Consider the following 13,371-nt stretch of genomic DNA (forward strand, 5'->3'; position numbering starts at 1 on the left):
TAATACTGTATAGAAGAAGACTGAAATAGACTCTAACTAATGCCACTTTTCTTTGAGCAAGCATGACTTTCTCGGCACAAAAGAGAAACAGATACAGCATCTGCATTTGCAAAAACTCTGCCTTTACTATGAAATTGCCAACAAATTAACTGTGTCATCCTTTAAAGTACAAAGGGGTCACCGGCCATATTGACAGATGGTTAAAAGCACTAACCATATAACCTGTACATCATGCTGTAAACTCAGAAGATGCTACGTATCACGGAAGAGTCAACACTATGAACTTTCAACTCTGGAGATCAAAGTTGAAATCCCAATTTAGGTCACAAAGATAAAAATAAAAGGGAAAAATCTGCTCTGATAAGGCTCCATAATTTCTGCTGCACAATTTATGTGATTGGAGTAGATTAAGCCATCTGTGAAAGCCTTAGACAATAGGCAATCATACATCTAGGAACTTCAAAAAAATGTGGCCAGGAAATGCTCTTTAGCTAGAGGAAATATCTGGCAGGCCTAGTGGTCAAGAATGCAGTTCAAAGGGACCCATGCAATCACTGTGAGTACACAGTATTCCTGCAGCAGGGCTGTCAGCACATAATTGATCATGACAAACGAGCTTTCCAATCAGCGCGACAATAATTCGCAGGTGGGTAATTTACACATCAACTTTACCAAAGCTGTTTTCTCAGATGTGAGAAGAATAAGAATCTACTAGAGAAAGCCATCAAAATAAAGCAAATTTTAGAGAGCTCTCATTTTGATTGAGCAGTAAAGGAAATTAAGCAACAAACAGTATAGGGGTAATAAGCTATAAAAGATGCCTTCCAGCCAGCTGCTGATGAAAAAAAAAGAGGAGTCTTAGGCACGACAGATGGAGAAATGATGTCTTTATAATAGGACTGTCTGGAAGAAAGGCTCTACACCTTCATTTTTGTCATGCAATTCTAAGTAGTTCAGTACAAGCAAAATAAACAGGATGATTTGGATGAAATTAAACAAAAGTGATTTTAATTAAATTTCTGGCCTCGTGATATACAAACGTTGAAAACGCTAAGTGACAAAAACTGCCTTCTGTCTGGTTAAAATTAAACATCCCTAAAACTTTTTCAAGGCTGCATGGAAACCCCTCTTCTACTTCCTGGTACCTAGGTAAACCAAGTCTTTCAATTTCATCGCTCCCTTTTAAACCTCTAATTTGTAACAAAAGGAAGGGGGAAAAAAATCACTGGCAGTAACACTATTTGGCCTCTACCCCTGGATGATTTTTTCAAAATGATTGGACACTGGCCATTTATGTCTATTTCTCAGAGACCTAAGGAAAGGTATTCAAAGTAATCTTGGTGTTTATGCTTCACAGAGAAACTAGAGGAATTAAACATCTCGCTCTTAATTTCCTCTGAAAATGCAGTTATAGAGGAACTCACATAAGCTGTCCTAAGGGATGTGCAAGAATGCAAATCCAGATCTGGTGCTTTAGTATTCCACTTCTGCAACGGGTTATCATACAGACTGATTACAGACTTTGATTTAAGACATCTCTGAATTTATGCCTCAGAGTGATTTGGAAAGGATTTTGTACTACTCCACCGATGGATTTGTCCAGCACGCTCAAGGAATTCCCAGATCCCAGCTGAACAAGCAGATTATGAGCAGACAAAGAATAAGAAAGAGACAGTCAAGACATTTAAAGCTTGCCTCCAAAAAGCTTAAGCCTGTAATAAGGAGACAAGTGGAACTAGGCAACTTCTCTGTTTAACCTTAGTCTAATTTCAATTAACTCGATTTAATCCTTCCAAAGCAATAATGGACAAACATATCTCGACTGAAATTGCTCCTTTTACATTGAACTATTTTGGTCAAATAAAATGCAGCACTGACAGGGCTGTATTTTTCTGTCTTTCCTTTCCACCAGAAAGTCAAAACAATTGTTTTCTCTATGAAGGAAGTCTCCAAGAACATAAAATGAAACTAGGGAAAATCTGAAGTACTGGGCCTGCCACTTTATTACCTTGGGAAAAGTATTTCTTTTTGAAAATGGACCTCACATCCCCTTACGCAAATGAAGGTTAGTTTCATTCCCGTCTTTCATACAACTGAGTAATTCCAGACAATCCTTCCCTTTAAGGATGCTACCTATATTCAGAGGCCTGTAAAGACGTATTTCCTTTTTTCACTGTGTGAAGCAAATTTATTATAGTTTCATTTAAATCAGTCTTTTCAATTAACCCATTTCGCATCCTATAGCTACATGGCAGTCAGTAAATGAAACCTTTCCTGGCCTCCCACACCTGCTTGAAAACTCTTTAAAGGTCACTGTACACAGTTTCAAAAACATGTGCCTGGCTTATAATTGCTAACATTGAACTGGAAGCCAGTTTTCTTACCGGAATTTTTTTTTCATCTACTGCAGAGGCACATTGGTTTGTTATTGCAGAGCTGGTCAAGAGGGGCGGACTGCTGGCATTGTGTTTTTTCTTTAAATAAATAAATAAAAAAAGTCATTACTTGAAAAAGAGGCAGCATGGACTGCAAAGCAAGAAAATCACGTGGTAAACTTAGCTGTCTATATGCATCACACTCCATCCAAGATTTATGCGGGAGGAAGGCAGAATTCTAAGCTGTTCAAATTACAAAATCTCTATCATCTTCAGTCCCAGAAGACAAGCAAATGACAAAGATACCCACCTAGTAACATGACCTGAGCAAACAGAATAGGGGGCTAATCTCACTGTGATGCCAGCTGCCAAAAGCACAGGGCAGAACACAAGCATAAGATTCACTGCCACCCTATTTCAGCCCTTCTGCTTCCAGGGAACGATTTCAAGTCTCAGTAAGTAGCTTGTTACCTGCTTGTTGGAGTGAGCAGTGTCTTTATTCTTCATGGTATCGAATCCAGTCAGCCTGTGACGACGGCCCATCTGGAGCGCTACCAGGTCCTTCATGATGGAGTTCAAGGCCTCTTGTTCATCTGCGATCAATGAGAATTTCCGCAGTTAAGTTGCCTGTGTGAATATCAACTTTACCATTCCTGCTCTTGCTTTCCACTGTCTCATAGAAAGGCAATCTTTTGTAGAGAGCTTCGCAAATAACCTATAATTTCATTTAGTCATAAAAAACATCCAATAAACTCAACCTAATTTCACAGAGCAGTAAACAGACGGATAAGGTTCAAGTCATCCGTCCAAAGTTGCAAAATGATCTGGCCATAGTAAAGGCTCAGACCAAATGTCTCCAACCCTGGGTTCTGTTAAAAGAGGTTCACAACATACAGCATGACTTAGATTTATTGGATCATCATTGAGTCATTTAGGAAGGGATGTCCTTCTGCCAAGAAAAAAAAAAAAACTAAGCATTTGTTCCTTCCAATTTTATATTCTGTTACCTTAAAAGTCTTGCTTGCTGGTAGAAGAGACTATCACCAATAGAAAGAAAATGGAAAAAGAAAAATTGGGACAAATTGGGGAAAATTGGGACAAAGAATTATCTTTGAATATATCTTCAAGTTCAAAACCATTAGAGGAAAAAAAAAAGGAGAAATGCACAGTAACTGGTCTGTGATGGAAGCTAATATGATAAAAGATTGTGCTTAAGAGTGACTGAAAACAATCCTTTGCTTTTGGAAGCAAAACAATTCTAAATTGCTTGATACTGTAAGAGGGAAAAGCTGGCACGTGGCGTTTGGTTCAAACCAGGCCTGTGCTAGCTGCTTTGCTCCTAGGCACCGTGCCATCAATGTAAGAAAGTAGCATCAGATAATATGACTTAGAGGATCTGTTATTGACATACTTGTGTCTACTGCATTGCTAAGCTGGTGTTTCACATCAAGACTCAGTTTTCAGGGATAAAGTGTTGTTTCCTTAGCAACTGTGCTGTGCTCAGTTATAAAATTCATGCCCCTGATATCAGGGCATGAATTTTGAATCAGAGACCAGACCAACTCTGAAGAAGCCCTAACGAAGAATCTGTCCTCTCTGCAAGGGTTTGGCTGGCCCTTACTAGCCGTTTGGAATGAAATCTCTTTTTTTTTTTTTTTGGATAATGGAAACATTTGAAAGTGAGGAAAATGCAAATGCATAGACAATGTTATCGCATCCCACTGGAATGAGTTATCTAGGTGTGCAGCACTTGATAGATCCAATTCCTCCTTCCTCCAGAAAGTCCATATTATTTGGGCATGCTTGAACTGAAATAAATGAACTTTTTTTTTTTTTTAGGATAATCTGTTAATAATCAAAAGCTTGATTTAAAAAATACCAACTATACCTATCTGTTCTTGACTCAGGACACTGATTTAGCTGCTTAGCAGTTCACATTTACAAGCAACAACCTGGGAACAGTCTCTGTGCATGAAATGACGGACCAGCTTGCACGTGTATTTCTCTATAAAAGGGACTTGCTGGGACTACATGTTTCTGCAATTTCACATTAGGCATTTGTTAACAGACATCTCTTAATAAAGCTCACTTACATTTTATGAAGCCAATAGAACTCATAATTTATCAATGAATAAATAAAATTAAAACTTTGCAATACCTCAAAATGATGCCTATGGGATACGAACAGCATCCACTCCCTACACACCTTCGTGGCAGGAACAAGATTTTCAGGATGTTAACAAGGTGTATTACTCCTTAAGGCATAAACTGATCACATTTTATAAATTCCACAATCTGCCCAGTGATTTGTGGGCACTAATGAGCACTACACAAAAAAACAGAAACAACAGTTCTACTGCTGCAGACATGAAAGGAAAGCATTCTCCCTGTGCATTTGCAGGAGCTGTTAATTGAAATTAAAATACTTTAAAAGAGGAAAGCAGAGCAGGGAAAATAAAGTCATTTAAAAAAACAAAACCCACCAAACCTCTACTGTCCAAGAAAAGCCAGAGGAGACAATAACGACATTGTAGCAGAGAAGGGAGAGTATTCCTTGAAATTCCAATTGCATGCAAAAGAGACGAGGGGTATAAGTAACACTACCAAAGCAAGAGGTTGCTTTTCAAAAACCACATCAGCCAAAGGAAATAATTGCTAGGATGTATCTCAGCACTAAGTAACCCCTTGTGGGAGGAAAACATGAAAAAAACAGTTGTGAATGAAGTCAAAGTTCCAGGTAGCTAACAGGACTCTTGTTGTTGTCGTTTCCAGCTTTACAATCAAATGTTTCAACTTTTACCTTATGGAAATGTGTCTAATTTATCCATATTCTTTCATTTTGTTTGATATTAAGCCTAATCTTTTGGTCATGTGGCAAACTAAGACCATAGCTTTACACGACCAAATACTACAAGTTATGGACTGGCATAACCCTGGAGCGGCTACCACCCAAACACACTGGGAAGAGCTGGGATGCGAGTTTTCCACTACAGTGTGTTTTGGGTTTGGCCAGATACCAGGAGGATGAAGAGGAGCTTGTCTTGGCAGACAGTCAGGGTTCCTTTGGGCAAGCAGCAAAACAGCTTTGAAGGCAGTTTATAACTGAGCACTCACGAGAAGAAATCAAGTCAATCAAAGAATAAGTCTATGAGTGAGAAACTGTATCCAGAGGGTAGAACATGCCATTCAAAACTAAAAAGAAGTTATGTATTCCCAAGCGAGATGCCCAGTTGATTCCAAAGCCTAAGTTGCACATGCAAATCAGACAGGTTTCAAAGTCTCGTTTGTGTGAGCAACTGGGCAGAGGGAAGAGTCAACTAACCACTTATGTATCTCGTGGTGCACATAGTAGCTCCGTTACATGACAAATTTATTACTGGCCGAGACAACCTGCAACTTTACAATACACTGAGACATTAAACTCTCCAAAGCAGCATCTGGTAAGCCTCTAAGCCCTAGCACTTGAAGGTCTATATCTCTATCTCTATATATCACTTACTCTGTTTTCTGAGTAGACAAGTGTTAATGGGGAAATCTTACTTACATCCACACAAACAGGAACACTTAATGCAACAAAGCAGGTTGATGGAGCTCTGGGCAGATGCTCTGAAGGCACTTTCTGTTCCCCAACTACCCTGTTCAAGTCACTTCTAAACTTCTTAACAGAAAAAAAAAAAGTAATGTATTGTTCTCTTGCATATTGTTTTATACTGGTACCAGTAACAAGAGATTAGGTGTCTCTCTCCTGATTTGTTTACCAGATGAATTCAGCAGCAGTTGAATACATTTTTTTTCTACTGCAGAATGACCACTTTAATGACCAGTTTAATGCCCCACTCACCCCCAATAGGAAGAATTAAAAAAAAAAAAAAGAAAAAGAGTGAACCTAGTTTTAGAGGGAGCTCATGAGATAACACCTAGGCACCCGGTTTGTGGCAGAATCACAGCACAGCAGCAGGACCCAGACTGGGAACCCCTGCTGCAATCACTCTGTACAAGTGCTGAATAACATAAACCAACGTGACTGTGGTGCCCAAGGTATGTTCGTAGTGCAACAACTTGGAAGGACATATTTAAGCTCGACTCTCACTTCCTGCTTAGTGCTCATTTTAAAGAGACCTGGAGACTTGGCTGAAGTGAACAAACGCACATTTGACATTTGTTCATTGCCATACGTTTAAACATTCAGTATTAGAAGCCCATTAAAAAATCTGGCACGTTTAAGCTCCAGGCTGCAGCTTTCAAAGGGACCACAGCACTTTGCAAGCCACCATACTGCAGTTAGCATTGATAGCTGCATTCACTCACAGCAGTAAGTATTGATAAAGGCTTTGAAAGCCTGCAGGTGATCTTCCATCTCTTATGCAAATATATGTATGTGTGTGTATATGTATATATATACACACACACACACACACACACACACACACACACACAGCTAAAACAAACTATTCTATAATTCATCCTTATGCTGATGAGGTAGTGTAAAATAAAAACCAAATATTGATCTGAGTTTGTGTACGGAAAAAAGTTTGCATTTAGGTTTGCATTGTAATGGATTTAACCTCGGGAAGCATGAATGCTTCTTTACTTCCATCAAAATGCAGGATTTCTATAGATTGACTTTAAAGCAGCAAAGCAGCATGCACAGCAGCATCACATTAATCACACAATACAAAAGTTATTACAAACGAAAAACAAGCAATTTTGGGAATGCACTGAGAGACCCTGTTTCACTAGGTCTCCAGTAGATCTGGGAAACACAGTTCTGCTTTGTGCGGGAAAGATGTTGTCCAGGAAATGCTTTTCATGTTTTAAAAACTACACTCAAGGATTTTTATAACATCGATAAAGGGGAATTGCTACTCACAGAAAAAGCTATTGCCCTCCATAAAGCATTTATTTCAACAAACGCGTGGTTTATTACCCAAGTCTGAGCAAGTCAGTGTATTTTCTAAGGCAGAAATGGAAATAAGTTTTGAAAAACAAAATCACAAAGTTCAAACGAACAGAGCAAAAGCATCTGCACATTGGTAAAAACAGGAAGTCTGTAAACCCCTATAAAGCGGCACGCTATTTCATATAGCATGATAATAGATGATGTGATGCCACTAATGTTTGTTTAAAAAGGCAAAGGTGAACAAAACAAATGTTTGTCTGTTGTCTACAGTTGCAATAGCAAGTTGATTGTACAAATAATTAGAAGATCCAGGGCCAATAAGTACATTTCACAGGTTAGGAATAGAAATGGAGTACTTATTAAAGCTTGGAAAATAAAAGTTTTGAAGAAGTTTCATTTTCTGTCCTTCCTCATATGCCACTAAATGAGCCATGAGGTATTTTGCAACAGAGCCTTAGCGATAACAAAAATGCTTTTATGCACCTATGTTTTAAGGAACTGCAAATCATTTTCTTAAATAGATTAAAAAGAAAAATCAGAGTCTCTCTGGGAAGCTGGTACATGTTCTATGTATCTTGGGGACCTCTTCTCACCCAGAAACTCCAAAAAAACCCAAAGGGCCAGGGTTTAAACTGGAACCGAGCTGTAATTCAGAGCTCCTACCCTCCCCCCGCCAGCCGGGCTGTCAGAGCAGCAGCGCCCGAGCGCTGCTTTACAGGCAAGTGCGGGAGCCAAGGGAAGGAAGTGACACAGGCAGGAAAAAAGAGCACATCGAGGGAAAGACTGGGCTGCAGCTGGGCCTGCACTGGGCATTTCATCCTAGGCCTGCCACAAACCTTCAGCCCAGATGCCTCTTTCCCTGTTTCTCTGCAAGGGAGGCAAGCGGGGGCATTTTAAGAGCGCTGAGAAGCTCTGCTGTGGGAAACGCACAGGGAGCTACTGTGGGAGCAGCTCGGCTGCATCAGTGCACTTAGGACAAGCTGCAATGCCATTAACTTACTGCTATCCGGCCCCCTATCCCTCATCAGTTTATGAAGAACAAGATGGAAGTATAACACAATACAGCCTGTTCCCTATAGTTCTGTGTAAGATTTGGTCGTGGCATAATCGATCAGGATAAGATCATTCCCCTCAGGAGCAACCTGTTGGTTCAACAGCTTATGGAAGGCCCGGGAGCTTCTCGTTTGGCACTCACGTCTTTGGAAACGTAAGTGCAATTCCCACCAGGGATAGAGCTCCTTCCTTCGCAACTACAGAGAGTGCAAGGATGCCCAGAGGAGCCAGTGGACTGGACAACACGAAGCTGCTTTTCCTAAAGGAAGCCCGCTCCTGGATCTAGACCCATCTGTTCTATTTCCAGAATCAAAGCAAGCTCCGAACTTGTTTTGGTAATGGCTGCAGCTGGGCCAATTGCGGGCACAAAGGAAATAAAGTTGCTTCACTTCATGCAATCAAACACTGCATTTTCTGCAAAACTTGCAATACTTTACGAATTCACGATATAAGAGTTATGTGAACTGGATAGAGGAGTCTCAGAAAACCAAGTTGGTAGGGGGGAGGTATAAAGAAGCACTAAACTCGGAGCCCCGCGACCAATGCGGCCCTGCGGCCCCTCTGCTTTGGGGGCAGGAGCCGCTCACCCGCGCACGGAGACCCTTCCCAGGGCTCAAGGAGGCGGCGGGTCCCGCGTCCCCCCCGCCAGGAGCGGCGCAGGCCGCATCACCCGGATGAATTTAACGGTTCCGCGGCGGCTACGGCAACTGCGACACCGCTCTGCCGCCCGCCCCCCTCCCGGGCCCCGCTCTTACCCATGGCGGCAGCCAGGCCGGGCCGCGCGCGCGGCGCGCTGAGGTACGGGGCTGTCACCGCCGCGGCTCCATGGCGGCCAGGCCGAAGGGGAGGGCTCACGGCCGCCGCCACATTCCCAGGCCCCGCGCCGCCGTCTGCTTCCGGCGGGCGCCGCTGCGGCCGCCCCCGCGGCGGCGGGGAGGGGGAGGCGGGCGGGGGGCAGGGGCGGTCCCGGGCGCTCCCCGCCGCCGCCTCAGGGCGCCCGCGGCCGCGCGAGCAAAACAAACCGCTCGGCGGGCGCCGCCGCGCACCCGCCGCCTGCCCGCCTGCCAATCACAGGGGCCGACCCGCCGCCGCCCGCCAATGGCCGCCGCCGAGACACCCACGCGACGGCGCCGCCCGCCAATCGGCGCGCCGCCAGCCGCGGCGCCGAACCCGCCCCCCTCCGCCCGCCTGCTCGCTGCCAATCGGGGCTGTCCCCGCCCCCTCGCGGCCGAAAGGCGGGGCAGCATCCGAGGCCACGCCTCCCATCCCTGACAATCATGATGACGAGCACCGCAACTGTCCCGCCCCCGGTCACCATTAATATAAACCACTTTGGGGACAGAAACCGGGTCACGCTAGAGCAGGGCCACAACCCTCCCCTCTCCTCTCCTGCTCCTACAGAGCACAGCTCTCCCCTACACTCACTAATTCACTCAATTTTTTGCTCCTGATATGCTCAAATAATTTCTTCCTGCTCCAAAAATGACTTAGGGGAAGGAAAAAAAGAAAATCTCATAACTGACATAGGCCCCTTGGTATTAAGGGGGTTTTCACAAATTTTAAGACAAAGACTATCATCATCTAATCTAACCCCAGCACTTAGAGCTATCCCTGCCGACATACACATCATTCCTGAAGGGAGGCAAATTCTGTTGCACTTAAGTGTTGCATTAAACAGATGCAGAAAATTCAAGAGCAATGACAGTGATGCTATGACACTAACAAGTTGAGTGTAATTTAGGGATCTGTCTGAAGGTAAAATAAGATTTTAGTTTTTCTGTCTAGAATTAGTCATGTCCAGCTGGTAGCCATTTGTTTTCATTTCAAGATTATCCTTCAATTTAAATACTCTCTTTCCATTCCCTGATGTTTTCCTGGCTAATACAGCAAGACAATAATCGTATCTCCTTGCAGGTTTCATTTGTAAAAGACAAGTAAGCCATTCTCTTTTTATAATACCAGCTTGATATTTGTAGTATCTTCTTGAAAGCCTTTTTCTGTCCTTGCTCCTATCTGAATTCATTTCTCCTGCATGGCAGTATCACTATTCCCCTTAAGCCTTAACTTTTTCCCCTTAACTTTTCTACATATTTTTTTCGCAGCCTCAGTGTAGTTCATTTATCCTTTACCAACCAATAAATCTACCTTCATTTCCTCAGTCACTTCCAAGTAATAAACTCTTAGCAACCTTTGCAAATTTATTCTTGCCCCTAAACTTACCCCCCTTGCACTTTCTGTTGTTGCGTTTCACCTCCTCTCTATTTCTTACTGTTTAAAGTCATCAAGTGCTTAATGTGTTCCAATCTCTTGTATTGTGAAGCCCCCTCTTTTGCTCAGATTCGATTATCACACACTTTTGTGCATATGCGTGTGCTAGGATCACTACTGAAAGGTTTAAATGGGACTAGGACTTAAGAAATTCAGTATCAACTCCCTACAGCACTAGCTCTGATGTTAAAACACTTTATTGTCACCTCACCTCCAATGTATTTTTTTGTCTGTCTTCCAGTTTCTTATTTGGAGCCACAGAAAATTCATAGTTGAAGTCCTGCTAAGAGTCCTATTGCATGAAAAAGTCATTTTTGAAAACTTTACTATCTACTTAATACTATGCTACTTTTGAGCACAAGAGTCAGGCCATCCATTTTACCATAACATGGTACAAACTGGTATTTTGTGGTTTTCCACATAGGTTGCCCACATCCTTTAAAATGTAATACTTTTGAGAACAAAGGCTTAATTTCTGTGAACGGCAGATACAAAACCTACTTAATTTTTCAACCTGAAGTTACTTAGCAGAACTAATACGTACATAGTGAGATCAGTTAGACCACTTATAAATAAGGAACTTTATAGAGGCTTAATTGTTTAACGCCATAAAAGAGCATGAAGCAAGAAACACTGTCCCATCTTAGGGATTTAAGCATCTTAAGAGCACTGCATGGAAAACCTGTGACTCTTCAGAAGTCGCAGAGGAAACAGGAGTGGACCTTTGGGATTTAACTCCTGGCATCTATTCCCAATCTCTTAATCGCTATGCCATCTTATTATTATTTTCTCTAATTTGGTAGTCACCAGGTTGTGCCTTGTCCTTTAGCAAGACTTCATTACATTGCACAGCCAGACATGCTAAACAGGAGTAACAAGAAAAAAAAACTTCTGGGAGGATGTGGAGCAAATAATCCCGATAAATCTTCAGAGGAGACATGAAAGTACCAGCTACAGCCTTGACTTCTGCTGGGTGTGAGGAAGCTTCACGTTTATTGACCATCCCCGTGCCCCCGTGTCACCGCCAGAGCAAAGCGTGCGGCTCCCGGGCACCAGGGCTCATGCTGCGGCTGCCCTCAGACGTCGTCCTGCAGGGAGAGAGGAGGCAGCTGGGGCTGAAGCTGCTGCAGGTGCTGCTGGGTGGGGGACGCAGCCCCTTGGCTCTACTCACGTCGAGGTCGTCCATGGTTGGGGGGGGACCTTTGTCCGTCACCTTCTGCAGGAGCTGGGCAGGGAACAAGGGCCGTGCGGTCGCTGGGCACCCACCGCTTCCCCGCGCAGCGCCCGGCCCTGCGGCACCTCACCTCTGCATATTGCTCCACCATGGCCCTCTCCACCTCCTCGTCTCCCTCCCAGTCCCGCCAGTTGTCGAAGTCCACTGAAAGCCAGGCCGGCTGCGGGCACAGAGAGGATCCTTAGCAGGCAGATGGGCAAGCCAGACCCGACAGGGCATGTCATGGCACAGCCATCCCAGCCCCTGGGCATGGAAATAGATAGGAATGGGAATGTGTGTCCATCCCACAGGCCCTGACCCTGCCTGCAGCCCGGCTCTGTGAGCTCTGCACTGGGGTGCCAGTGTGGGCAGCGGCACCAGCCGAAGGCTCCCCGAGGAGCCGGGAGGTGCTGCATGAGCACAGAGCTGGTCTGGGACAGGGCCCGCCATGTCCTGGAACTGGCCTGCGCACCTTGATGTTCTCCTTGGTGATGCGAGGCCAGGCCACTTTCTCCTTCCACTTCCTAATGAAGCAAGTGATGGAGCGGTCAGAGCGCCTCTCCTGCGAGTCCTGCGGGAGAGCGGGAGGCGTCACCGGAGCGTCCGCTCAGCCCTGCCCGCTCACCAGCATGGCCAGGGCAGGCGCCTGGCTGGGTTCCAGCTCTGGGGTGTGCAGAGCCATGCAGAGGGGATGTTTCTGGCCCAGGCTGTGCTGGGAGCGGTGGCAAATGCAGAGCCAGGGCTCTCCAATGTGCTCCCCCAGCCGCTTTGGGAAAGGCAGTGCTGCCCACTGGGATGCATGGATCGCCGCTGCAGGCTGTGTCGGAGCGGCTGGAGGCGCGTGGCTCTGCACCACGGGCCGGGCCAGCCCGGTTTGCAGGTCCTGCGTGAGAGAGAGGGCTCACCTTGGAGTTCACGCGGGCGTACAGCTCGATCTCGTTGTAGAAGTGCACTCCGTCCGCGTTGCGGCAGCTGCCGAGACACGACCCGAGCCCAGGCGTATGAGGCCACAGGCCCCCCCCGCCTGTCCGGCGAGCCCTGCCGCCCCCGCCGCCCCGTGCGCTGCTGGCCCCACCTGAACACGAGCCGCTGCTCCTCGATGGACACCTGCACGTCACGGCTGTCCTCCACGCAGAACTCGAGGAACACGTAGCGTGGGCGGTCGTACCACAGCGTCTTGGCCGGTTGCCTTGGGGAACGCACGACCTGGCGGGTGCCCCGAGTCCGGCTCCACTGCGGACCGCGGCTCCCGGGACACCGATAAAACCCCGGGCCGCGGCCTCTCCCCCGGGCCCTCTTCAGGCAGCGGGTGCCCGCACTCACCTCGCCATGTCGCCGCTCCGCTCCGCCCCGCCCCGCGCTATTTCGGGCCGGGGGCGCGGCCCGGCCACCGACCGGCCGCAGCGCCGCCCCGGGACCCCCACCCCCTCCGAGAGCGGCGCCTGGAGCCGGGACACTGACCACCAGCCCCCCCGCCCCGCCGTCCCGGGGCCGCGGGATCACGGTGCCGCTCTGGGGGCGCAGGGGGTGGCGGGGCGCTGCCCCGCGGTGTCCCCGGTGCC

The 13,371-nt window shown here is 46.0% G+C and overlaps 2 protein-coding genes across 2 annotated transcripts in view; both read right to left on the reverse strand.

Annotated features, from left to right (window-relative positions):
* The window catches only part of MAP3K3 (mitogen-activated protein kinase kinase kinase 3), a 33,965-nt gene extending 24,683 nt beyond the window's left edge, over positions 1-9,282 (reverse strand). Inside the window, exons 1-3 of the mRNA XM_088537226.1 lie at positions 9,084-9,282; positions 2,847-2,968; positions 2,385-2,474 (exon numbers count right to left, since the gene is read on the reverse strand). Of these exons, the coding sequence (XP_088393352.1) occupies positions 2,385-2,474; positions 2,847-2,968; positions 9,084-9,087 (216 nt within the window). The 5' untranslated portion in view covers positions 9,088-9,282. The remainder of the gene's footprint in view (positions 1-2,384; positions 2,475-2,846; positions 2,969-9,083) is intronic.
* Positions 9,283-11,614: 2,332 nt separating this feature from the next.
* On the reverse strand, positions 11,615-13,210 carry PTGES3L (prostaglandin E synthase 3 like). The gene is made up of 6 exons (XM_088537191.1): positions 13,133-13,210; positions 12,885-12,998; positions 12,715-12,781; positions 12,282-12,380; positions 11,901-11,990; positions 11,615-11,821 (listed from the first exon to the last, which is right to left on the reverse strand). The coding sequence occupies exons 1-6, from the start codon at positions 13,138-13,140 to the stop codon at positions 11,615-11,617; spliced, it is 585 nt and encodes a 194-aa protein (XP_088393317.1). The 5' UTR covers positions 13,141-13,210.
* Positions 13,211-13,371: the final 161 nt, after the last annotated feature.

Source organism: Tinamus guttatus, unplaced genomic scaffold (genome assembly GCF_059628265.1).
Source record: "Tinamus guttatus ecotype Peru unplaced genomic scaffold, ASM5962826v1 Tinamus_guttatus_pri_ptg000732l, whole genome shotgun sequence".
Lineage (NCBI taxonomy): Eukaryota > Metazoa > Chordata > Aves > Tinamiformes > Tinamidae > Tinamus > Tinamus guttatus.